The following is a 27,490-nucleotide window of genomic DNA, read 5'->3' on the forward strand; positions in this document are numbered from 1 at the left end:
TCCCACACCCACCCCTCCCCTGTCCCTGACCTGCCCCCATGGTTTTCATCAGAATGTAAGAAATAGAAGCAGGAATTGGCCATTCGGCCCCTCTGTACAGTTCTGCCATTCAACAAGATCATTAGTGTCACATTCCTTCACCGAGTCATAGAGTCATACAGTACAGAAAACAGGCTCTTCGGTCCAAATCGTCCATTCCAACCAAGTTGTCTAACTAACCCCATATCCCCTTATTCCCTCAATACCCAAAAATCTGTTGATCCCTGCCTCCACAGCCCTCCTGAAAAGAAAATTCCAAAGATTCTCCACCCTCTGAGTGAAAAAAAATTTCTTCTCACCTCAATCCTCAGTAGCCTAGCCTTTGTATTGAGTTTGTGAGCACCACTGGTTGCAACAGTCCAGCCGGTAGAAACATTAAGTTTCAAGTTTTTAAGCAGCTTTAATTTCCTGGGTGAACATCTCCAAGGATCTGTCCTGGGCTCAACACATTGATGCAGTCACAAAGAAGGCACGCCAGCAGCTCTACTTCATTAGGAGTTTGAGGAGACTTTTGCAAATTTCTACAGGTGTACGGTGGAGAGCATTCTGAGTGTATGGAGGCTCCAATGCACGGGATCGCAAGAGGCTGCAGAGGGCTGTAGACTCAGCCAGCTCCGTCACGGGCACAACCCTCCCCAGCATCGAGGACATCTTCAAGAGGCGGTGCCTCAAGAAGGCGGCATCCATCACTAAGGACCCTCACCATCTGGGACATGCCCTCTTCTCGTTACTACCATGAAGGAGGAGGTACAGGAGCCTGAAGACCCACACTCAACGTTTCAGGAACAGCTTCTTCCTCTCCGCCGTCAGATTTCTGAACAGACATGAACACTACCTCATTGTTTCTTCTATTGCACTATTTATTTATTTTGTAAATTTATGGTTTTTTTATGTCCTTGCACTGTACTGCTGCCGCAAAACAACAAATTTCACGACATATGACAGTGATAATGAACCTGATTCTGATTCATTATCCCTGCAAACACCAACCCCAATGGAATTTTTGAATAAACGTCCCTCATTCTTCTAAACTCTGATTATCGCCCCAGTCCGCTTAATCTCTCCTCGAATCCCCCTGTAGCCCTGGAACCAATCTGGTATGAGGGTAGATAGCCCTTAGTTGTGGAGAAATTCACTCTGTTCCACCTCCATGCTGTGATTCTAACCAAGAAGATCCCACCAGTCCCAATCCCACTGCAGATCGGTGTCAAGCAGGAACGTGTCATCACTCAACACACTCTTCTCAATCTTTATTCCCAAAGAAGTGTCTCACCTCTAATGAGCTGGTGCAGATGAATAGGAAAGTGATCACTTACAGGACCACGTACCACCAGACTCAAGGACAGCTTCTATTCCTGCTGTAATCAGACTCATGAATGGATCTCTCATATGCTAAAAGATGAAATTTTGAACCCTTGATCTCCCAATCTATCTCGTCGTGGTCCTTGCACTTGATTTATCTGCTGCACTGCCCTTTCTCTGTAACTGTAACACTATATTCTGCATTCTGTTTTTCTTTATACCACCTCGCTGTACAGATGATCTGTTTGGGTGGCATGCAAATCAAAGCTTATCACTGTATCTCGTGACAATGTGATGGTAATACACCATTACCAATGGGTCACTTGGCCACGTTTACTTCCTGCAACATTGTAAACCCGTGGTCCTGGACGCCCACATTTTGTAAGGTGGGAGTGCTGGCTGAGCCTCAAGGGGGAGATTCAGATGCCCCGCCCCAGTGGGGAATGCACCGTCCCAGATCACCCTGATGGCCTTTTGACAGTTCACTGCTGTCACAGTTTTAAAAATTCACTGATAATCAGAGGCATTTAAAAATTGCTCCAACAGATTAAACAAAAGCGCAAAAAAACTTGATTAAAAATAAAGGGGGGGAGTAAAGACACTTATCTCCACACGATCTCAACCAGGGTTGGTGACCCATTCTAAAGAACAGGACCACATTATAATCACCAAGGGTAAAACGTAGGGGGTGATGGGAAGTCCATCCAGTCCCTATGTTTGTGTCCCACCCCTGGTGAATCCTACCGCAGAGGTGAAGGTCAGGTGCGCTGATATTGAAGTTCAGCGTGAGACAAAATGCAGGTGAGGCTGAGGCTGGGAAGGAGAAGGCTGTTGTACTGCAGAGGATTCGCCACAGAACCACCTGCGAAGGTCAGACCAATCTGGTCCACTGTCACCGACCCCACACAAAGACTATTTAGGCTCATGGTGTCATACAGCACAGAAGAAGGCCCTTCGGCCCAACTGGTCCATGCCAACCAAGACACCCCATCCAAGTTAGTCCCATTTGCCAGTGTTTGGCACATAACCTTCTAAACCTTTTCAATCCATGTACCTGTCCAACTGCCTTTTAAATGTTGTTATTGAACCTGCCTCAACCACTTCCTCTGGCAGCTGATTCCACATAAATACCACCCTTTGTGTAAAAAAGTCGCCCCTCATGTTCCTCTTAAATCTTTCCCCTGCCTTTCTCCAGCAATGGACCTGAAACCGACCTTACGTCTCACGACCTTGGAGTCATGACGAGACAAGCTTCTAACCGAATGACCCCGGTATTCAGCAGCCCTTGTGGTGGGATGACTGAGATCAATGGAGCAATGTATGAGGGGATTATCTGGAATGTTCTGTGCACCCAAACGAGACCGGAAAATGCCGGAAGAATTTCCTTCTGGTGCTACTTTAGAGGAAAGGTGAAATCAGATTTTTGGCCAGATTAAGCTAAGAAATCTTCCAGATCCTAACCCAGAAGGAATAAACTCACATTATCCATGGTACTGCATTGGAAGCATACACTTGATGAACGTTCCTCCGATTGGCTTAAACATTCATCCCATCCATCACTAGCACACGGTGAGTGCAATGTGCACCATTTACAAAATGCACTGCAGTTACTCAGCTAGACTACTCCAACAGCACCTCCCAAACCTGCAGGACAAGGGCAGCACCACCACCTGCAGGTTCGCCTCCCAGCACACTATCCTAGCTTGGAAATGTATCACCCTGCTGTGGTGTAAAGAGGACTTGAAATCAACTTAGCAGCTTTCACTCAGGATCAGCACAGCTCACTTCAGTAACTGCTCTGCCATGCATACTGACAATTCTGCCACATCCAGGTGTAGATTAAGAGTGTCAAGCTAGAAATACAAGCGAGACTCGGTGTGGAATATCACAATGATGCAATAGTAACTATGGTTGTGATCTGTAACTTGCACCACAGAACACAGCAATCAAATAAAGTTGCCTCTGAAGCCATCATCTGTCAATAGCGTTAAATGTTCTATACAGCAGCAGTAGCACATGTTCCAACATCTCTGAACCTTGTTTCTAATGAAGTTAACACAATGAATAATAGGAAAGGCCCTGTTGTCACTTTGTAGAGAGTTTTGTGCTACTGATGGGATGAATTCTCTCTGTCATGTACAGTGCTTCATACATAGTGTCACAGAGTAATACAACATGGGACAGGCCCTTTGGCCCAACTCGTCCATACTGACTATGGTGCCCAACAAGCTAGACCATCGATTTGACCCATATCGCTCTAAACCTTTCCCATCCAAGTACTTATCCACATGTCTTTTAAATGTTGTTAATGTTCCCGCCTCAACTACCATATACCACCTTCTGCATGAAGAAGTTGCCCCTCAGGTCCCTTTTAAATCTTTCCCCTCTCACCTTAAACCTCTGACCTCTAGTTTTCGGTTCCCTTTCCCTGGGTAAAAGATTGTGCACGTTCACCTTATCTATGCCCCTCATGGTTTTATACACCTCTAAATATCTCATAGAGTTAGTAAGTATGGGCTTATAGTTTTGGGAAGCCTGGTTAAATGACCCTGGAATCACAGCAGAACAATAAAGGGAGCTGGCCATTCAGCCCCTGGGTCCTGAACTATCATTCAAGCTCATGCCCTATCTACAGCTTCAATTCCACGTCCCCGTCCTTTCCCCACAGCTTTGTCACACTGGGCACAAATCAGTGGACCTATCCCTTCATATTGGCCCATGGAACTTACGGCATGCATTGGCCGCCTGTGGCCCTGGAAGGTTCTGTCGTGAGTTTTGTCTCAGTTGCTCTAAGCACCAAACCTGCAGAAATGTTTATGGGATGTTTAGAAGGTTTGGGACCATCACCAACTTAAATCTAATAATTCCTTTATTGTGAGCTGTCCTCTGCTAAACGTCGGACTTTATCACACTTCAGGGATGCTCCCGGTGTTAGTTCAACTTACCTTGTGTGGCCACGTGGCTCCCAAAGTTCTGAGTTGTCACTGCCACGGGGCGGAGTACTCTGGAGATGTCAACTGGGACTCAGGTAGTGGAACCTGAGACCCTGTCCCTGGCATCCTGATCAAACACAGTCAGAAATAGCTGAAACACCCTTAAATAATTAAAAACAATACTGAAAATATATTAGAAAATATTAACTGATGTAAGTTAATTAAGAAGAAGAAAATTCAATAAAATTAATGAAGAAACATCTCAAGAGGGGAACGATTTAATAGGAAGATGAGGGGCAACTTTTTTACACAGAGGGTGGTCCGTATGTGGAATGAGCTGCCAGAGGAAATGGCTGAGGCAGGTACATAAACAACTTTTAAAAGACAGTTGGACGGGTACATGGATAGGGAAGGTTTAGGAGGTTATGGGCCAAATGTGGGCAAATGGGATGAGCTTGGATGGGGCATCTCGGTAGGCAGTTGGGCCAAAGGGCCTGTTTCCATGTGACTCTACAAACCCAGATGAAGAGGGAGGCAGTAGATGCTCCAGCTGTGGCAAATAGTGGAAGAGCCAGGTACGAGATGTTTGAAGTCTTTGGCTTCAGGCACTAAGGATTGTTCTCCCATTTCCCAGACTTAGTAGGAATGAGAGGTCAGAGGGCTGGTGCACAAGTTGCAGGAGCCCGCCTCACTCTGACAGGCTCACCAATGCCTGCCGCACGTCCGGAACTGTTGACCAGTCATCAGCTCAATCTTACTCACAACTGCACACAAAATGGGAAACTCATTGTCGGGTAGGAGTTCCATCACCAGCCATCACCAAGGCCACAAGACACTCCACTCCCTGTCATGTGACCCTGTCCAAACAGCCAAGACTAGGGGGCATTGGTTTAGGGTGAGAGGGGAAAGATTTAAAAGTGACCCGAGGGGCAATGTTTTCACGCAGAAGGTGGTGAATATATGGAACGAGCTGCCAGAAGAAGTGGGTGAGGCAGGTACAACAGTGTCACTTGGATAGGTCCATGGAGAGGCAGGGCTTGGAGGGATATGGGCTGAACGCAGGGAACTGGGACTAGCTGGGTGGGCACTGTGGTCGGCGTGTTTGGGCTGAAGGACCTGTATCTGTGCTGTATTGCTCTGTAACTCTAAGGTCCTCTTATCAAGGAAAATCTCTATCAGGTTAACCTAAAATGATTTGAAAATTCATTTCTATCAGAGCCACTTGAGGCAAGAACTCGACTCGGTGTAAAACAGGAGACACAAGAGACTGCAGATGCCAGAATCTAGAGCAACAAACAATCTGCTGGAGGAACTCAGCAGGTCGAGCAGCATCTGTTGCGGGGGTGGGGAGGAATTGTTGACGTTTTGGGTCGAAACCCTGCATCAGGAGTCTTGATTCAAGGTCTCAACCTGAAATGTCGATAATTCCTACTCTAACAGATGCTGCTCAGCTCGCTGAATTCCTCCAGCGGATTGTTTGTTGTAAAACTGAACAGCTCCTGTTCACACATGTCTGTGGGCACACTTCTGGAACCTGACACTGGGAGAATGACCCTGAGCTACGGTGGAAGAGCGGTAATGTAACTGACAAGTAATCTGTGGACTAGCGGCCTCGAGATTCGGGTTCAAGTCTCACCTCAGCAGCTGGGGAACATAACTGTTTGCTGACGCTCTTCTGGGAAAGAAACCTATTGGTCTTAACTGTGCTGGTCCACACTGTGGGAGCACTATCATCACATGGACTGCACCGGCTTCAAGGTATAGCTCATTTACCAAGGCCAATGACACAAAGATCCCATGACTGAATTTAAGGAAGTTCCTCCTACATGGTAATAAAACCTCTGGGATCCAGTGGGAATTATGATCTCAAAAAGCGGAATTTATTCAAAAATATTCTGAATTCACATGAGCATTGAGGCGTTTGATACAAATGTATGCTTTACAGTAAAACTTTTATACACATTTTATCACAACTGCTTATAATTCATTGATTGGAAACACACTGACACACCTCAATACGTCTGCCCCGGGTGTCCTGAAGTTTACCTGACAGATTTCGTCTCTCGGTTAACGCGACAACGAACAAGTTCGGGGGCGGGGGGGTGGGGTGTAGAAAAGCAGAAGGGTTTCTTCAAAAAACACGGCTGAGGAAAATGTTCTGGGCAGAACTTGTGTGAAGGTAGGGACATGTGGCGGGTGTGTATCTGTGTGGGTGTGTGTGTGTGGGTGTGTGTTTGTGTGGGTGTGTGTGGGTGGGGGCTAAGTTGGTTCCTTGCACCGATGGTGTGCTCTCCACTACAATCGATCGGTTCCACTGCTGCTGATGCATGGCATTCCGAGCGACAAACAGAGGAAGATCCACCGAGGAGTTCCGGACAATCTTCAGAGTCGCCAAGGAATGCAGTTCTCCGTCAGGTGTGTGGAAACATTGCCAAGAACCTCAGAGTAGCCACAGGACAGAAAGGAGCAACAACGAGCCAACGCTTCAGACACACGAAGCAAATCCGTCTCTCGTGAAATGGCAGAAATAAGGACTGCTGGCAAGGTTCGATCCATTCATTTGGATATATAATTCCGTTTCCTAAGAAACTATAAAGAGACCTGTACCAGGCTGTGTACAGTCAAGCTGAGATGAAAGCTTCAGGAGGCAGGTGGGGAGGTGTTGCTAAAACTAGCACAATGCTCAAACCTTGCGATAGCGCGCATGATATTAGAGAGAGGGTTTCAGTCGGGACTGATCAGATGGAACGGGGCAGGTCACCTGTCATCCAGTGCTTCCCCCCTTTAGCTAAAGCAGGCTCACCACCCCCCCTGCTCTGCGCTCAGCGCTTCATCTCGGTCGCCAGGGACACCACCGTCTCGTGTCTTCCCATCTCCTCCAGGGCTGCAGCCAGAGAGCTGAGGTTCCCCTCCGGGAAGTTCTGGGCTTCCCACAGGTCCAGGATGACACCAGTCGGGCTGGATTTGGTTGCAAAGTAGTTCAGGTAACTAGACAGACAAAGAAAGAAAGGAAACAGCAACAGGGTGAGTGAGACGTTAACCACACTGCAACACTGCCATTGTCAACAGAAAAGGTAGTTGGTTTATTATTGTCACGTGTACTGAGGTACAGTGTAAAACTTGGTTTTGCATGCCATCCATACATCTTGTGAACTCACCCCAGTCCGTCACAAAAACCAGCCTCCCGTCCATTGATTCTGTCTACACTTCCCACTGCCTCAGGAAAGCAGCCATACAGATACAACATAGAAAGCATCCCATCCGGATGCATCCCAGCTTGGTACGGCAACTGCTCTGCCTGAGACTGCAAGAAACTGCAGAGAGTTGTGAACGCAGCCCAGTCCATCACACAAACCAGCCTCCCCTCCAATGACTCCGTCTGCACTTCCCACTGCCTTGGGAAAGCAGCCAACATAATCAAGGATCCCTTCCACCCTGGTCATTCTCTCTTTTCTCCCTCTCCCATTAGGCAGAATATATAACATCTTCAGAACATGTCCAACCAGGCGCAAGGGCAGCTTCTATCCCACTGTTATAAGACTCTTGAATGGACCTCTTGTACAGTAAAGATGAACTCTTGATCCCTCAATCTACCTCATCATTGCCCTTGCACCTTACTGTCTGCCTGCACTGCACGTTCTCTGTAACTGTAACACTTTATTCTGCATCCTGTTATTGTTTTCCCTTGTACTACCTCAATGCACTGTTGCAAGGAAATGATCTGTACGGAAGGCATGCAAGACAAGTTTTTCACTGGACCTCGGTACCTGTGACATTATTGTCTCCCCCTCTGCTCACTGACCCTCACTTGGGCCCGTGAGTGTTCGAACCTCATCCCAGATCACTGTGACACTCTGTCTCTGAATTTTGGTAACTGTGCATTCAGCTGCCAGGCTTCTGAACTCTGGAACTCTCTCCCAGAACCTTTCCACCTCTCTCTCTCTCTCTCTCTCTCTCTCTCTCTCTCTCTCTCTCTTTCTTGAAGATACTCTTTAAAGGGTTTGGTCACCTTGCCTAACATCTTCTCATGTGGTTCTTTGTTGTTGCACCTCTACACTTTAGTTTGCACTAAGTGTATGATCCACAAAGGACTAGTATACAGGTATGGTAAGGGAGTAGGAAAGATAACGATATGTTATCATTTATTGTCAAAGGAGTTGAATGCAGATGGGGTGTACATGGCATTGGTGAGACCACCTCTGGATTACTGTGTACAGTGTTGGTCTCGTTATTAAAGGAAGGATGTCAATACATTGGAAGCAGGTTAGACAAGGTTTAGAGTTATGAGTCATGGTCATTTCGTCTGGACACAGGCTATTTGCCCCACTGAGTCCACACTGACCATTAAGCACCCATTTACACTCATTTTATTCTCCCCACATCCCCATCATCTCCCCCAAGATTCTACCACTCATCTTATACACCAGGGGCAACTTACAGCAGCCAATTACCCTCCCAACCTCCATGTCTTAGGGATGTGGGAGAAAACCAGAGCACTCGGGGGAAACCCATGTGGTCACAGGGAGAACGTGCAAACTCCACATAGACAGCACTCGAAGGATTGAACCCAGGTCAATGGAGCTGTGAGGCAGAAGCTCTACTAGCTGTGCTGCCCTGTTTATTAGACTGATACCAGGAATAGTCATGCTGTCTCACGAGAAAAGGTTTGACAAGCCAGTCATGTCTCCACTTAAGTTAAGAGTGAGACGTGACAATTGAAATATACCAGATCCTAAGTGCTCTTGACATGTGTGGTGTTGAGAGGAATGCTTCTTCATACGGGAGAATCTAAAACAAGCAGTCACTGTTTAAAATAAAGACAGAAAATGCTGTAACAAAATCAGCAAGAGAAATCTTTCTCCAGAGATGCTGCCTGACCTGCTGAGTTTTCCAGTATTTTCTGTTTTCATTTCAGATTTCCAGCATCTGCAGTTTTTTTTTGATTTTTCAATCACTTTTTAAAAATAGGGGCTGCTCTGTTTAAGATGGTGATGAGGTGAAACGTTTACTTTCACAGACCTGTAAGCAGGAACAGCTTACTGGAAAAAAGTGCCCACAGTATTTAGTGCAAATGGGTAAAAGAACAAAGTGACTGTGTTTACGGGTACAGGACTGGTTAGAAATTGAAGTTACCTTTAACCTTGGTTGTGAGTCTTTGAAAATCTGCATCCACTCTCCTTTGGATATTTTTAGGTTGGAGCTGGGTAGATTCTTGATAAGCAAGTGGGTAAAAGGTTACTGGGGATACCGTATTATGGGAATGAAGAGTTCAAGGAACAATCACGTCAGTCATGATTTTATTAAATGGGAGAACATATTTGATGGGGTGAATGGCCTACTCCTGCTCCTGATGCTACTTGTGTTTATTTATTAATGCATTGCTTGATGCCGGAAAAGCAGTCTGAAAATAACTGGGAAGAAAAGGAGAGTATAAATAAAGGAAATCTCTTCTGGGTTTTAACATTAAACATTGTGGCAATCTTCAAGAGGCAGTGCCTCAGGAAGGTTGTAGACTCAGCCAGCTCCATCACGGGCACAACCCGCCCCACCATCGAGGACATCTTCAAGAGGCAGTGCAGGGACAGCTTCTTCTCCTCCACCATCAGATTCCTGAACGGTCCATGAACACTACCTCGTTATTTCTTCTTTTTGCACTATTTATTTAATTTTGTAATTTATAGTAATTTTATGTCTTTGCACTGTACTGCTGCTGCAAAACATGTCACTTAAGTCAGTGACAATAAATCTGATTCTGATGTTCCCTCCTTCATTGCAGGTGGTGCAATTCTGCCATCCTGTGGTAGATTCCACTATTACAGCAGATAACTCCAGTGCGTGACAGCAAGGAGCTCCAAGGAACAAGAACTTGTATCACCCTGTCAGTGCTACTGTTAAATTATTTTCAGCAGAGAGCGTGCAGAGTATACACTGAGACTCACACATCTGCCAAACTAACAAACCCCACAATGAGAATAAACAGAAACATTATGTTAAAAAAAAGAAAATGCCTTAAGTACTCAGCAGTGCAAAGGTTTCAGCACTTTTTGTTTTTCAGATTTACAGCATCAGTAGTTTGTTCTTATTTTTGAGAAACCTTGTCTATTTTAGGCCAGAAAATTAAATCTCAGGCACAAGTGATTTTGGCACCCGCCACTTTCCTGATAATAAGGGTCATTGAAACTTCACTGAGTCATAGAATCGGACAGCACAGAACCAGGCCCTTCGGCCCGTCTTGTCCATGCTCACTGTGATACATATCTACACTAGTCCCATTTGCCTGCACTAGGTCCATGTCCCTCTATGCCTTTCTTATCCAAGTATCTGTCCAAATGTAATTGTATCTGCCTCCACCACCTCCTCTGGCAGCACGTTCCAGATATTTATCACCATCTGTACGAAAAACTTAACCCTCAGATCTCCTTCAAATTACTCCCCTCTCACCTTAAGCCTGTGCTCTCTAGTTCTAGAGTCCCTGCCCTGGAAAAAAGATGATCTATCCTATCTATGCCCCTCATAATTTTATAAACCTCCATAAAGTCGCCCCTCAGCCTCCTACATTCCAGTGAGAATAAACCCACCCTACCCAATCTCCCCTTATAACTTCAGCCCTCCATTCCAGGCAACATCTTGGCGAGTTTCTTCTGCACTCTCTCTGTTGCTGCCGCATCCTTCCTGTAGTGCGGCCACCAGAAATGTACACAATACTCTGTTAGTCCAGCTAATGTTTTGTACAGTTGCAACATGACTTCCCAATGCTTATACTCAATGGCTTGGTCCATGAAGGCAAGTGCCTTTTTCCCCTCCCTACCCACCTGTGTTGCCACTTTCAGGGAGCTATGGACTTACACCCTAAGGTCTCTCCATACATCAACACTCCTAAGGTCCCTGCCATATACTGTATCTGTCCCACGAGAACTTGACCTCCCATAATCAAAGACCCCACCCACCCCAGACATTCTCTCTTCTCCCCCCTCCCATCGGGCCGAAGATACAAAAGCCTGAAAGCACGTACCACCAGGCTCAAGGACAGCTTCTATCCCGCTGTTGAATGGTTCCCTAGATTGACCTCACTATCTACGTCATTATGGCCTTGCACCTTATTGTCCATCTGCACTGCACTTTCCCTGTAATGGTAACACTTTATTCTGCGTTTTGTTATTGTTTTCCCTTGTACTACCTCAATGCACTGTTGTAATGAAATGATCTGCATGATCGGTATGCAAGACAAGTTTTTCACTGTACCTTGGTACATGTGACAGTAATAAGCCAATTCAATTCAAAGGGCATTGCCTGACACTTGTCTGGGTTAAGTTCCATCTGCCACCTGAAAACGGCTTTATCCCATCTCCCCTGGACGGTGCACCCCTTCCGGTCTGGCTCAGGAGTTTATCCAGATTAACAGCCCCAGAATAAACATAGAATGTGCACCTAGGGTGTGATTTATGAGCTGCCAACTCTGGTTGGGCAGATTCCTGGACCCCCCATCTCCAATGACCAGGCAAGTCAAACATCCCAACGATTTCCCATTTATTAACAAATGGAAACCTTTTTAAATGGATCTCTGGAGGGACGAGGAAGTTATTCTGGAGAAGCTGGGTTTCTTGGAGCGTAGGGTGTGGATGCGATATTGGGTGGAGATGGGTGACTGCATTAGAGAGAATGGGTACGGGAAACTGTTCAGTTGGCTTATGGTCACACATTGAGAGGTTGGGGTAAAAGACCTGGGTGGGATGGGATTGGAGGGGGTGGATGGGAGGGAGTTCATGCATGGGGGAGTGGTGGTGACCTAGAACTCTCTGCCCACAAGAGCAGTGGAAGCAGAGATAAACGATGATTCCAAAAAAGGAGAGTCAATCACCATAGGAAGGAAATAAACCCACAGGAAAGACTTTATTCCCTGGAGCCCATGTGACCTTATGGAGGTGCATAAAATCATGAGGGGCACAGATAGGGTGAATGCTAACAGTCTTTTTCCCATGGTCGGGGAATCAAGAACCAGAGGGCATAGGTTTAAGGTGAGAGGGGAGAGATTTAATAGGAACTTGAGGGGCAACTTTTTCACCCAGAGGGTGGTGCATATATGGAACGAGCTACCAGAGGAAGTGGTTGAGGCAGGTACATTAACAACATTTAAAAGGTACTTGGACAGGTACATGGATAGGAAAGGTTTAGAGGGATATGGGCCAAACACGGGCAAATGGGACCAGTTTAGATGGGAATCTTGGTCGGCATGGACCAGTTGGGCTGAAGGGCCTGTTTCCGTGCTGTATAACTCAATGACTCAGGGGCAAAAGAGAGAAAAAAATAGCTGGATTGCTCCCCAGAGAGCCGGCACAGATTTAATAGGCTGAATAGCCTCTCTCAATGCTGTTTAATCTCAATAAACTAAAAAAAAAGTTGAGATACAAGAGACCGCAGATGCTGGAATCTGGAGCAAAAAGCAAACTGCTGGAGGAACTCAGCGGGTCAGGCAGCATCTGTGGAGGGAGGTGGACAGTCGAGACCCCTCATCTGGGCTGAGAGATAGAGGGGAGATAGCCAGCGTAAAGAGGTGAGGGGAAGGGGTGGAGCAAGAGCTGGCAGGTGATGGGTGGATCCAGGTGAGGAGGGGAGATAGGCAGATGGAGGAGGAGTGTGTGGAAATAGGGACAGAGGGTGGGAGGTGATGGGTGGGTTTAAACTCAGCGCTTTGATTTATATCCAGTGTTTCGATGCTTTGATTCCTTGACACCACAGGACACTCAAGAGAGCTGGCAACCCTGGTGAGAATGTCACCCACTGGTTTATTCATAGGTGAAATAATAGGGTGGTACCAGGGAGCAAGACGGATCAACAGGTTGGAAAAGCACCCGGGGCTTTACGATTGTTCCGCGGCACCTCTACTGTTAAGTGTCTGTGAGAATGCAGTCCCTCTCGCTCTGGCCGTCTGGCAGCCTTTATTTAATCTGAACTCCCATTGTTGACCCAGCTCCCAGACGGTGCTCCCTGCAGTGCTGTTGCTGCTGTCATTTCGGGGATTCATCTCGTCCCCAGCTGTGTGCAGTGGGGGGGGGGGGGGGTGCTAAAAGGTCACTGTCAGGCTGATTCCCCCCTTTGTGAAGGTGAGGTCACATTTGTTCTGGGCAATTAAGATTCACTGGCGCTCGGCGAATTGGCTTCACGCTGCTGACGTCAGGACTAGCCGCCTGATTTAATCAATTTACAGCCAGGACAGGCCCCACCGACTTAATCTCCTTCCACAACACAACGTCTTAAAAGGGCAGGAGGTGTCGATACTGAAGCAATCCATCTGGATTCCCCCAAGCTCACTTTGTTTAACAGAGTTCACCTTGTGCTCAAATCCCCCGCTGGCTCAGCACCCTCCTTACCTCTGGAATTTTCGCCTTGGAGCAACGGAGGAGGAGAGGTGACCTGATAGAGGTGTATAAGATGATGAGAGGCACTGATTGTGTGGATAGTCAGAGGCTTTTTCCCAGGGCAGAAATGGTGGCCACAAGAGGACATAGGTTTGAGGTGTTGGGGAGTAAGTACAGAGGAGATGTCAGGGGTAAGTTTTTTGCTCAGAGAGTGGTGAGTGCGTGGAGTGGGCTGCCGGCAACGGTGGTGGAGACGGATACGATAGGGTCATTTAAGAGACTGTTGGATAGGTACATGGAGCTGAGAAAAATAGAGGGCTATGGGTAGGGACATATTCAGCACAGCTTTGTGGGCCAAAGGGCCTGAATTGTGCTGTGGGTTTTCTATGTTCATCTCACCATCTACCACCTATTCCAACCTCAATCAGTCCCTGAATTGCTGCCCTGGTTCCCTGCTTGTTGCTCCCTCTCCACCCTCCTTCACATCTCCTCAGAACCAAGCGTAGACACCCTGGATGAATCCAGTAACGTTCTGCTTCTGTGATATCTAATTCTCTGATGTTGCCACCTTGATTGTCCCTTCTGCCAGCTGCTGGTTGCCACGAGGACAACATGAGCTACACATCTGAAAAGAGGTTGTTTTTCAGTAAACTCAAAGGACTCAAGAAAACAGGAGCAGGAGTAGGCCACTCGGCCCTTCAAACCTACCCCACCATTCAATGCGATCATGGCTGATTTACCCCCAGCCTCATCTCCTCCTCTTGACCAGTAGGGCAACGCAACTTACAGCCAATGAAGTATTTTTTTAGGAAGCATGTCAGCCAGTTTACACATAGCAAGATCCCACAAATAGCAATGGCATTGTCAATGGACATCCTAATGTCTTAGAAACATACAGCAGGGAAACAGGCCCTTCGGCCCACCAAATCTGTACTGACCATCAACTTCCCTTTTACAATAATACATTTTGTAGTCCCCATGGTCTCATCAACTCCCCAGGATCTAGCACTCACCCACACACCACCTGCAATTTACAGTGGCCAATTAACCTACAAACCTACAAAGTTAGTTCTGTTCCTCTCTTCACTGATGCAGCCTGAGTGTTTCCAGCATTTTCTGTTTTCATTTTAACCCACCAGTCTTTGGGCTGTGGGAGGAAACCCACATGGTCACAGGGAGAATGTGCAAACTCCACACAGACAATGCTGGAAGTCAGGATTGAACCCAGATTGTCTGGTGTGTAGCTGCCCAATTCTAATTTGGTAAATTGGCTTATTATTGTCAGATGTACTGAGGTACAGTGAAAAACTTTGTTCTGCATGCTGTCCATACAGATCGTTTCATCACATCAGTACATTGAGGTAGTACAAGGGAAAACAATAACAGAGTGCAGAATAACGTGTTACAGTTACAGAGAAAGTGCAGTGCCATCAGACAATAAGGTGCAAGGCCATAACCAGACAGATTGTGAGGTCAAGAGTCCATCTTATTGTACTAGGGGACCATTCAATAGTCTTATAACAGTGAAGCTGTCCTTGAGCCTGGTGGTACCTGGTGGACAGCACGGTAGCATAGTAGTTAGCACAATGCTTTACAGCGCCAGCAACACGGGTTCAAATCCGGCCACTGTCTGTAAGGAGTTTGTATGTTCTCCCTGTGTCTGCGTGGGTTTCCTCCGGGTGCTCCAGTTTCCACATTCCAAAGACATACAGGTTAGGAAGTTGTGAGCGTGTTATGTTGGCGCCGGAAGAGTGGCGACACTTGCGGGCTGCCCCCCAAAATCACTACGCAAAAGATGTTTTTTCACTGTTTTGATGTACATGTGACTAATAAAGATCTTATCTTAGCTTATCTTATCTTTCAGGCTTTTGTATCTTCTGCCCGATGGGAGGGGGGAGAAGAGGGAATGTCCAGGGTGGGTGGGGTCTTTGATCGTGTTGACTGCTTCTTATGGAAACCTTCTGATTAGAAGCAATTTTAAAACAGGGCAGCAAGGAGAAAATGATAGACCAGCTGTGAAGGAGAATGTGTGGCTCATTGTGCTGGGTTAGTGAACACTTCCCCAACTCTCAGTAAAACCTTCCTCTGGGACTTACTCACCAAGTTCCCCTCTTTCTACTGCCCTTGCAGGCAATACATCCCAGCTTACAATACCTCATCCAAGCTCTCCCATCCTTGGGCCATTGACTTCAATCCACATCCCTCTGGTTACCAGCTTCCCTTTCATAGAAAACAGGGCAGTGCTAAGGGAAAGTGGCACTGTGGGAGGGACAGTACTGAGGGACTCAGCCCTCTGGAAAATGCCATCCTTTGGATGAAATTCTCCTGCCCTCTAGAAACCCCTCCCCCCCCCCCCCCCCCCCCCCCCCCCCCCCCCCCCCCCCCCCCCCCCCCCCCCCCCCCCGCAAACCACACTGAAGAAGAGCTTGTGTTTTTTTTTCCTTTGCTCTGGTCATTTATCCCAATGCTGTTTTGTGGGAGCTTGCTGTGCACAAACTGACCATGGTGCTTCCTGCCATCACAACAGTGGCTCTGTCTTCAGAGACACTTGATTGGCTGAAGCCTACCCTGACCTGCCTGAGGCTGTGACAGGGATAAGTCAGCACAAACCTTCCTTGCTCAACCATCTCGGCCCTGCAGACTTACCCGTCCAGGTTAAGCTTATGTGCCAGCAGTCTCCAGTCATTGCCTCTGTTGTTCGGAGCATCCAGGCTGCTGCAGATCTTCTGCCGGATGGAGAATGGGATCCTGAAGGCACTGGGACCCATCAGGGTGGTGACACTGGTCTCTGGCTCCACCTCCATTGGCCGCATGTCCTGTGGAAGACAGGTGAGATTACACCAGGTATCGGAGCTACCGGGGACATTCTCATCATCACTTCCCGCACCTGAACTGCACACCCCAAGGTGACCTTACAGAGGTTTATAAAATCACAGGAGGGGGCATAGATAGAGTAGATAGTTGTAGTCTTTTTCCCAGGATAGGGGACTCTAAAACTAGAGGGCGTAGGTTTAACATGAGAGGAGAAGGATTTAAAGGGGAACTGCGGGGCAAATTTTTCACCCAGGGGGTGGTGGAACGAGCTGCCAGAGGAAGTGATAGAGGGGTGTACAATTACAATGTCTAAAAAACATTTGGACAGGTACATGGACAGGAAAGGTTTAGAGGGATATGGGCCAAATGCAGACAAGCTTAGAAGGGCATCTTATGTAGAATATAGAACAATACAGCAATGGTCAGGCCATTCGGCCCAAGATGTTGTGCCAATCTTGATGCCAATTTCTACAACATGTCCTCCTCCTGTGTATCATCCATATCCCTCCATTCCCTTCATATTCTTGTGTCGATCTAAAAGCCTCTTAAACTCCACCAAACTGCCTGCCTCCACCACTACCCCGGTGACCCATTCCAGGCACCTACCACTCCGTGTAGAAAACTTGCCCCTCACTTCACCTTTAAACTTCCCCCCTCTAACCTTAAAAAGCCCGTCCTCTGGTGTTTGACATTTCTACCCTGGGGAAAAGATTCCGACTGTCGACCCTGTCTATGCCTCTCAGAATTTTATGCAGTTCTATAAGTCTCCCCTCAGCGTCTGGCACTCTGGGGAAACAACCCAAGTTTGTCCAACCTCTCCTTACAGCTCATACCCTCCAATCCAGGCAGCATCCTGGTGAACCTCTTCTGCACCTTCTCCACAGTCTCCACATCCTTCCTAAAATGGGGCGACCAGAACTGCACACAATACTTCAAGTGGAGTCTGACTAAAGATTTATATAACTGCAGCATGATTTCCTTACTCTTGTACTCAACACCTCTGCCAATGAAGGCAAGCGTGCCATACGCCTTCTTTACCACCTCGTCCACTTGCGTAGCCAATGAACTGTGGACTTGGACCCCAAGATCCGTCTTGGTCAGCATGGACAAGTTGGGCTGAAGGGCCTGTTTCCACGCTGTATGATTCTATGACTCTATGAGTGGTACCAGCCGGAGAGTGTAGCTGTTAAACTACTGGTCCCATGGCCAGAGTTCTGGACCAACAGTCAAGCACGTTATACTGTAGATGGGTATTGTAGTGTTGATGTGTGACTGATTATTAAGAGAAAGACTCATTCAGAGTACTTTAGAATTCTCTCCCCCAGAAGCCTGCGGAGGTTCAGTCACTGATTACGTCCCAGAGATTGATAGATTTCTGGATGTTGGAGGAAACAAGGAACAGCTGGTCTTTTTCCTGCTTATCTCCCTCTGGCAGCTGTCTCCACCTTCACCCTCACCCCATCCCCAACCCCTCACCAGACTCCATCTGTCTCTCTGACTGCCTCCATCTATCACCCACCTGCCTCCCTCTCCCAACTACACCCACCCATCCGCCCTACCCAGCTCCATCTGCCTGACACCCTTCATCCCTCCTCATCTCAACCCTCCCCCTCTCCTCTCTATACCGGCCATCTCGCCTCTCCACTCTCAGTCCTGATGCAGGGTTTCGACTCAAAATGTTGACATTTCCTTTCCGACCCACAGATGCTGGTCAACCCCCTGAGTTCCTCCATCAGATTGTGTGTTGTCAACAGAGTATCATCCTTCTGTAGGCCCTTGTTATCTTGGGTTCCTAGTAACTAGATTTCAACACTTTCAAAACACACCATGGTAGTTTTAAAACACACCATGGTAGTTTTATTCAATTAGACCAACAGAAGCTACACACGTAATGTGATGATGTGGTGAAATACTTTGGGTCACGCTCAGGAAATGGTTTAAAGGTGAACTCCCATCATAATCTTGCATCAGGAAATGCTAATATAAAACTCGATATTACACCCAGCATCTATAGCAGAAACCGAACTTGATTTTGGCATGTGATGTCAGACTCCGGATTTATGTGGGAGAAATCCCCGGCCAGAAACCTCTTTGTCTCCATCTTAGGCCACTTTTTTTTTCAGCCCATTACAAATTGCTATGTCAACATTCAAGATAGATCTTAGAGCGGGATAAAATGTCGGCAACAACATCGTGGGCCGAAGGGCCTGTACTGTGCTGTAATGTTCTATGTTCTTTGTTCAAGCTGTAACTGAGGCTTCCAGCCAATAGGTGGCCCCCCATGTAGCAGTTTTACCAATGTGGGCCACATTTTTCAGCCAAATGTGCATCATTGCAAATTGCTATGTCAACATTCATTGTGGCTTCTGGCCAGCAGATGGTCCTGTGCAGTAGGTTTTTTCCAATTCTCCCTCCTAATCCTGTCAGCATCTTGCATGTAAGAAAGGCTCGTTATGGACATTGCTATCGGTTTTGCTTAAATCTCCAGTCTAACAAGTATCAGTTCCATAGCCTTGGCCCTCCAGCCCCACAACCTCAGAGATCCCCATGCTCCTCCTCAAACTGCCTCTTCTGGGGGTATCTTTGATTCCCAGTTGCTCCACCACCAGTGGCCATGGCTTCAGCTACCTGGGTCCCGAGCTCTAGAATTCCTGCCCTTATCCTCTACAACTCACAGGATGCTGCCTGGATTAGAGGGCATGAGCTATACAGAGACGCAGGACAAACTTGGGTTGTTTTCTCTGGAGCGCCGGAGGCTGAAGGGAGACCTGATAGAAGTTTATAAAATCATGAGAGGCTTAGATAGGGTAGATAGAGGCTTTTTCTCAGAGTGGACATGTCAAATGCCAGAGGGCATGGGTTTAAGGTGACAGGGGGAAAGGTTAAAGGGGATGTGCAGGGGAAGTTTCTTTACACAGAGAGTGGTGGGTACCAGGAACGTGCTGCCAGGGGAGGTGGTGAAAGCAGATACAACAGCAACGTTTAAGAGGCATTTAGACACATGAACAGGCAGGGAATGGAGGGATACAGACCGTGTGCAGGCAGATGGGATTAGTTTAGTCTGACATCATGGTCAGCACAGACATGGTGGGCCGAAGGGCCTGTTCCTGTGTGGTACTAATCTCTTGTCCCATATTCTTTCTCCTCTTTCGACTGGCCAAAAGCCACAATCTCTTTGACTAAACCTCTTGTTGTGATTGGAGTGTTAAATTCTGTTCGGGAGGTTTCAATGCATTAAAAGCACTGTACAAACTTCTTGTTACAGTCTAGGAAACTTACCAATAATACCTGGATGTGGGGAAGTAACTCAGCACAGGGCTGATGCAGTTGAAGAGAGGAAGCCACGCCAATAAGCTGGAAGGGGCAGGGGTGGGATAGGGTAGAAGGTGAATACCTGAAAAGAGCACACCAGCACCTCTACTTCCTCAGAAGGTATTGGTATTGGTATTGGTTTATTATTGTCACTTGTACCGAGGTGCAGTGAAAAACTTGTATTTCAAACCGATCGTACAGGTCAATTCATTACACAGTGCAGTTACATTGAGTTAGTACAAAGTGCATTAACGTAGTACTGGTAAAAACAATAACAGTACAGAGTAAAGTGTCACAGCTACAGAGAAAGTGCAGTGCAATAAGGTGCAAGGTCACAACAAGGTAGATCGTGAGGTCATAGTCCATCTCATCGTATAAGGGAACCGCTCAATGGTCTTATCACAGTGGGGTAGAAGATGTCCTTAAGTCTGGTGGTACGTGCCCTCAGGCTCCTGTATCTCCTACCCGATGGAAGAGAGAGTGTCCCGGGTGGGTGGGGTCTTTGATTATGCTGGCTGCTTCACCAAGACAACGAGAGGTAAAGAGTCCAAGGAGGGGAGGCTGGTGTCCGTGATGCGCTGGGCTGTGTCCACAACTCTCTGCAGTTTCTTGTGGTCCTGGGCAGAGCAGTTGTCGTACCAAGCTGTGACACATCCAGATAGGATGCTTTCTATGGTGCATCGGTAAAAGTTGGTGAGAGTCAAAGGGGACAAACCAAACTTCTTTAGCCTCCTGAGGAAGTAGAGGCGCTGGTGAGCTTTCTTGGCCGTGGCATCTACGTGATTTGACCAGGACAGGCTGTTGGTGATGTTCACTCCCAGGAGCTTGAAGCTCTCAACCCTCTCGACCTCAGCATCATTGATGTGGACAGGTGCATGTACACAGCCCCCTTTCCTGAAGTCAATGACCAGCTCTTTTGTTTTGTTGACATTGAGGGAAAGGTTGTTGTCATGACACCATGTCACTAGGCTCTCTATCTCCTTCCTGTACTCCGACTCATCGCTGTTTGAGATGTGGCCTACAAAGTTGGTATCATCTGCAAACTTGTAGATGGAGTTAGAGCAGAATCTGGCCACACGGTCATGAGTGTATAGGGAGTAGAGGGCTGAGGTCCTTGCACCTTATTGTCTGCCTGCACTGCACTTTCTCTGTAACTGTAATACTATATTCTGCATTCTGTTTCCCTTTTTACTACTTCGATGTAATTATATATGGAAAGATCTGTCTGGATGGCACACTGACAAAGCTTTTTACTTTATCTTGGCACATGTGACAATAATAAACCAATACCAATACACTCAATATTGAGATAGGAGTGTCTTGTGCTAAATGGTTAATTTTTAATTGGTTCAAAATAACAGCTGCTGCTGAAATATGCTTTCTTCCAAAATCACGGATCAATGAGCAACAGCCCTTTCATCTTCATCTCTTCTCTCGCTGTCCTGTGACAAAGTTCAGGGAAAGTGCTAGAGGTGGCTGTCACAGCAGAACTTGGCAGGGCCTTCCACACAATACGTGGCAGCCGGGGTCATGTTGAGGTCAGGGCCATTGATCTTCACACCCAATTTCGAGAAAGAGAGTGCGTTTTGGGAATGGGGGCAGGAACGGGAGTCACTTCAGACAAACACATCGCAACTGCTTCCATAACTTACGAGTTCAAATTAAAAGAATAATTTCCTCTGCCTTTGATCCTGGTTTAATGATGTCCTAGTAATCTTGTTCAGCCCAGAGTCAAGACTTGGAACTCTACAGATGTCCTGGCAAACTGTCAAGACAGTCTTCATAAAATAAAGGGCTGTGAGTTGTGTAAATAGCACCAGAAATCTGCCCTTTGACAGATTCACTCATCTCTGTAGGCACCAATTAGCATCACTGGAGATCTATGGGACTGGTACAGCAAAGCACAGCACACCCAGACTTGAGCAAGCTGCACGCCGCCTTGTCATATTGTTAATTGCCACGTCCACACTCAGTTTGCTGGTCTGGTTTCCCACAGCCTGGTTAAGTCAGCAGCTGATGCAACAGGCAAGTCATAGAGTCATACAGCAGAGAAACAGGCCCTTCGGCCCATTATGTCCATGCCGACATCAAGTACCCGTCCACGCTAATCCCATTTACCAGCACTTGGACCATAGCCTTCTATGGCATGGCGATTAAAGTTCTCGTGTAGATACCTCTTAAATGTTGTGAGAGTCTCTGCCTCCACCACCCCCTCAGTCAGTGTGTTCCAAACTCCAACTGCCCTCTCGGTGGAAAGAATTCTTCTTTATATCCCCTCCAAATCTCTTACTCCTTATCTTAAACCTATGCCCTCTGGTTATAGATGCCCCTGCTGTGGGGAAATCTTTACTCCTGTTTTTTTTTCAGCATTATTTTGGGTCAAGAGGAGTATTCAACTTCCCCACCTTCATCCCACAGTCCCTCCTGAGACACTTTTACTTTCTGGTAAATATAATCAAGGACACCTTCCACCCCGGACATTCTCTCTTCTCCCCTCTCATCAGCCAGAAGATATCAAAGCCTGAAAGCACATACCACCAGGCTCAAGGACAGCTTCTGTCCCACTGCTATAAGACTATTGAATGGTTCCCTAGTACGATAAGATGGTCTCTTGACCTCACAATCTACCTTGTTATGACCTTGCACCTTACTGTCTACCTGCACTGCACTTTCTCTGTAGCTGTGACACTTTATTCTGCATTCTGTTATTGTTTTCCCTTATACTACCTCAATCCACTGTTTTGATGAATCGATCTGTGTGAACAGTATGCAAAACAGGTTTTTCACTGTCCGTCGGTACATGTGACAATAATAAAACAATTCCAATTCCAATCCAATCCAATCCAATCCAATCCAATCCAATCCAAAGATGAACTCTTGATCTACAAATGTACCCCATTGTGGCCCTTGCACTTTATTTCTCTACCTGCACTGCACTTTCTCTATAACTGTAACACTATATTTTGCATTCTGTTTTCCTTTTTACTACCTTGATGTACTTATGTATGGCATAATCTGTCTGGATGGCATGCAAACAAAAGCCTTTCACTGTATCTTGGTACACTTGACAATAATAAACCAATTCCAGTTCCAATATTATTAAACCCTTGCTACCCTCCATGATCCTTGTCACCAATTCTCCCCCCGTCTTCCCTGAGGGATTGTGCACCCCAAGTTTTGAACAACTGCCACTGAACACAAAGGAGCAACAAACTATCAGCGGGAGGAACTCAGCAGGTCGAGCAGCATCTGTGCGAGGAAAGGAATTGTTGACGTAACAGGTCAAAACCCTGCATCAGGACACATTGCAGCATCTACAGTCTCATGTGTCTCCACTGAACACAAAGGGTCAGGTTCACAATAGTTGACGTACCTCAGACAAGGTGCTCTGGATCTGGAAGATCTGTCCCTCTCCCTCTACTTGTCGCACGCACAGTTTACATACCAGCTCGGCAGTGACAAGACTAAAGCGTTCCAGCGTGAAGGTGCAGTGCAGGTTTCGTTGGCACCCACTCCAAATCTGGTGGAACGGAATCTCCTGGTTGAGCAGAAGGGCAGATTTGGTTACTAGGAGATTGGGACCACCACAAAACTTCCCAGAAAACAAACCAGGAGTTTTCTACCTGCTGATCCCATTCTCACTGCACTTTTTTACTACCTTGAGGTACTTATGTGTGGATTGATCTGTCTGAATGGCAAACAAATGCACTTCACTGTATCTTGGTTCATGTGACAATAATAAACCAATACCTTCAATATTGAGAGAGAAGTGCCTTGTGCTAAATGGTTAATTTTTAATTGATTCAACCCACTGATGGAAGGATCTATGATTGTGGTGCATTCACATGAAAAATCAGCAAGATACAGCATGAAACAGTCCCTTCGGCCCAGAGTCCATGCCGATCATCAACCACCCACTTACAGTAATCATGCATTAATCTCATTTTATTCTCCCCACATTCTCATCAACCTCCCCCCAGATCCTACCCCTCACCTACACACTTCAGGGCAATTTACAGTGGCCGGTTCATCTGCTGACCCGCACGTCTTTGGGACGTGGGAGGAAACCAGAGCACCCAGGGGAAGCCCACACGGTCACAGGGAGAACGTGCAAACTCCACACAGACAGCACCCGAGGTCAGGATCGAACCCAGGTCTCTGCAGCCATGAGGCAGCGACTCTACCAGCTGTGCCACTGTGGCGACAGTGGGACATTTTGACCAAAGAATGGGGTTGAGAAACAAAATCAGCCATGATTGAATGGCGGAACAGACTAGATGGGCAGCATTGCCTAATTCTGCTCCCATATCTTATGATCTTATGACGTAGTGGGAGGAGTGTGTGGGTGATGGGCAGATGGGGTGGGTGGAGGAGGGGAAACAAATAGGGTGATGGGGGCTGGGAGGGGGTGGGGGTGGTGTAGTGAATGTAGGAGGAACTGGATAGATCAGGAGAAGAGAGAAAAGGGACAGAGGGCGAGAAATGGGAGAATTCAATGTTCATGCCATCAGGCTGTAGACCACTCAGGCGGAATAAGAGGTGCTGTTCCTCCAGTTTGCATTAACCTCATCCTGGCAGTGGAGGAGGCCGAGGACAGATCAGTCAGTGCAGTCCTTCCCTTTCATACACCACCCTCCTTGCAGTAAAGTCCAACACTCCCAGTTATCTACAGCCTTCCCTCCTCAACGGAAAGCAATTCACCTTGAATTCAGAGTGAATTCCTACCTGGTACTTTGTGAGCAGTTTGCTTCTCCAGAGGGAATGTGGTATATCGTGGACAGACAAGCGCAAGTTGTAAGTGCTGTCCTTAAATAGAAGGGTCTTTGGTTCATCCACCAGTTGTCCTCCTATTTGTCTCTCCAGCTGAATTACTTCCTGTGAAGAGAGATCAGAATTGAATGACTACAAGATGTCCAGTGGTTTGGTTCATCATTAGCCACAGACACCTGTCAACGTTCCAGCATAATTAAGCTTATCCTTGCTACAATGGCCCAGATCTACCTCATCTCAAAGATGGATACTGGAGGGTTTTATTTATTTCAATTAACTCAAAGACAATTATCCTTGATTTAAATTGTCTGTTCATTGCAGAACTTAAAAGAGTAAGAAGCTCATGAAAGATCAGGAACATTTGTGGATGGGTGAAGTGCCAATCCCATCCCTTCCTCAAAGTACTTCACTCAAAGGGGTTTCAGACCCAGACTGGCACTCCCGGAGCAACACTGAAGGGATGCTGCACTGTTAGCGGTGGTGATTTTTGTGTGGGACAAACTGATGTCCCATCTCCCCTCTCAAGCAATCCAAGGTCTTCTGAAGAGGAGCAGGGGAGTCTCCTGGCCAACATTCAACCCTCAAAAAGATCAGATTATCCAGTCAACATTGCGGGCTCTTGCTGTGCACAAATTGGCTGCCGTATTTCTCACAGAATTGGTTACTGGAAGGTTGGAGCCACAGCAGAACTACCCACATGTGGAAATAAGAGTCTCACTCTTATTCTCTCTCACTGCTCATTCAGTAAAGCCACCAATGGAACTATCTACGACTTCCTGACAGTGGCGACACAGGCAGACAAAGTGTGAAGAAGGTGTATGGCACGCCTGCCTTCATTAGGCAAGAGTACAACAGTTTGGATGTCATGTTACAGCTGTACAGGACTTTGGTAAGACTGCACCTGGAGCACTGTGTGCTGTTCTGGTCATACTCTACGAAGAATGTGCTAAAGCTTGAGACGGTGCAGAAAAGGTTCACAGGAATGTTGCCCGGACTGGAGGGCTTGAGTTATAAGGAGAGACTGGATGGGCTGGGACTGTTTTCCCTGGAGCGAAGGTGGCTGAGTGGTGACGTAATGGTGGTTTATAAAATCATGAGGGGCAATAGATAAGGTGGGTGCTCACAGCCTTGTTCCCAGGGTAGAGGAGTCTAAAACTAGAGGGCAAAGTTTTAAGATGAGAGAGGAAAGATTTAAAGGGGACCTGAGGGGCAAGTTTTTCACACAGAGGGTGGTGGGTATATGGAATGAGCTGCCAGAGGAAGTGGTAGAGAGGGGTAGATTAACAAAATTTAAAAGATGCTTGGGCAGGTACACAGATAGGAAAGGTTTAGAGGGATATGGGCCAAATGCTGGCAGATGGGACCAGCTCAGGAAGGCATGTTGGTCAGCACAGATGAATTGTGCCGAAGGGCCTGTTTATCTGCTGTATAACTCTATAACTCTATGGCATCCATGAAACAACTGGTAAATTGGTTTATTATTGTCACATGTACTGAGGTACAGTGAAAAACTTTGTTTTGCATGCCATCCATACAGATCATTTCATCACATCAGTCCATTGAGGTAGTACAAGGGAAAACAATAACAGAATGCAGAATAAAGTGTTACAGTTACAGTGAAAGTGCAGTGCAGGCAGACAATAAGGTGCAAGGCCGTACTGAGGTAGATTGTGAGGTCAAGAGTCCAACTTATTGTACCAGGGGACTGTTCAATAGTCTTATGACAGCAGGATAGAAGCTGTCCTTGTGCCTGGTTGTTCTACTAGGCAGTAGGTACCAAGGTGCCCAGTCAGCTCATGGCAAGCTTGGGTGCCCTGCTGGTAACCTTATTCCGAACAGAGCACTTTGTTGTATGTAAGGAGCTTTGTGACAACCTGGCGGAGGTTCAAGTTTCTTTCTCTGTGAGTTACCTTCAGCCCATCCTGTGTATCATGCAGGCAGTAGACACGGATAGAGTACTCCAGTGAGGCACACACTGCCGGTGCAAATATGGCCAGCTTCAGGCGCCTGGTTGCTGACTTGTTGACGGATTGTCCTACCAGGCAGTAGGTACCAAGATGCTCAGTCACTACGTGGCAAGCGTGGGTGTCCAGCTGAACGTAACAAGGGGTGGTGAGGGTCTCCGCTCCAAGTACCACCACGTCCTATGGAGGAAGAGAAAACGTTCACAGAATCCAACTACTGTCTCCTGTTCCATTGCCATTCAGTGCCACGAACCTCCCTTACATAACAAAAATAGGGGCGGTAGAAGCCAAGTCAATGAGGGCTTCCAAAAAGGAATTGAATAGGCAGTTGTGAGAGAATTGTTTTCAAGAGAACACACTGAAAATAGGCCACTTGGCCCTTCAAGACTGTTGTTCCATTCAATACAATCATGACTGATCTGCCCCAGGTCTCACCACCTCTTCTATGCTGGTTCCCCACAACCCTCAATTCCCTGATCATTCAAAAATGTATCTACTTCTTCGTTAATTATCCTCAGTGGGCTCGTCTCCACAACCCTTTGGAGTAGTGAGGTCCAGAGGTTCACCACCCTCTGTGAGAAGATCCCACACATCTCAATGACCATTCCTTGATCTTGCAACTATGGCCCTTCGTCGAGGTTCCCCTACTGGTGGAAACATCTCCACATCTACCCTGCCCCACCCACTCAGGATCTTACATGCTTCAATCAGATCATCCTACTTGCAACAATCCTTACCTAAATGGTTTCATGCTCCACCCCTGTTACAAATAGGGGAGGTGATGGCACTCTGGCATTATCACTAGGTTAGTAATTGAGATATTCAGGGCAAAGTCTGAGGGACTTGCGTTCAAATCCCACCACGGCAGATGGTGATAAATTTGAATTTGAATTAAAAAGTCTAATAATGACCATGAAAACCATTATTGATTGCTGCAAAGACCCACCTGGTTCACTAATATCCTGTAGGGGAGTAAACCTGCCATCCTTGCTCTGGCCTA

At 47.0% G+C, this 27,490-nt stretch overlaps 1 protein-coding gene across 6 annotated transcripts in view; it reads right to left on the reverse strand.

Moving 5' to 3' along the window:
* Positions 1 to 27,490, reverse strand: part of LOC127579658 (netrin receptor UNC5C-like) — a 401,675-nt gene that overhangs the window by 3,648 nt on the left and 370,537 nt on the right. For 5 of the 6 annotated variants that reach the window (XM_052032614.1, XM_052032612.1, XM_052032608.1 and 2 more), the window contains 5 exons: positions 26,437 to 26,670; positions 24,482 to 24,631; positions 23,130 to 23,294; positions 16,277 to 16,446; positions 48 to 7,262 (listed from right to left, as the gene is read on the reverse strand). In XM_052032614.1, the coding sequence (XP_051888574.1) occupies positions 7,097 to 7,262; positions 16,277 to 16,446; positions 23,130 to 23,294; positions 24,482 to 24,631; positions 26,437 to 26,670 (885 nt within the window). In that variant the 3' untranslated portion in view covers positions 48 to 7,096. Of the gene's footprint in view, positions 1 to 47; positions 7,263 to 16,276; positions 16,447 to 23,129; positions 23,295 to 24,481; positions 24,632 to 26,436; positions 26,671 to 27,490 lie in introns of those variants that run through there. The other variant, XR_007957712.1, reaches the window with a different exon arrangement.

Source organism: Pristis pectinata, chromosome 2 (genome assembly GCF_009764475.1).
Source record: "Pristis pectinata isolate sPriPec2 chromosome 2, sPriPec2.1.pri, whole genome shotgun sequence".
In the NCBI taxonomy this organism is placed as follows: domain Eukaryota; kingdom Metazoa; phylum Chordata; class Chondrichthyes; order Rhinopristiformes; family Pristidae; genus Pristis; species Pristis pectinata.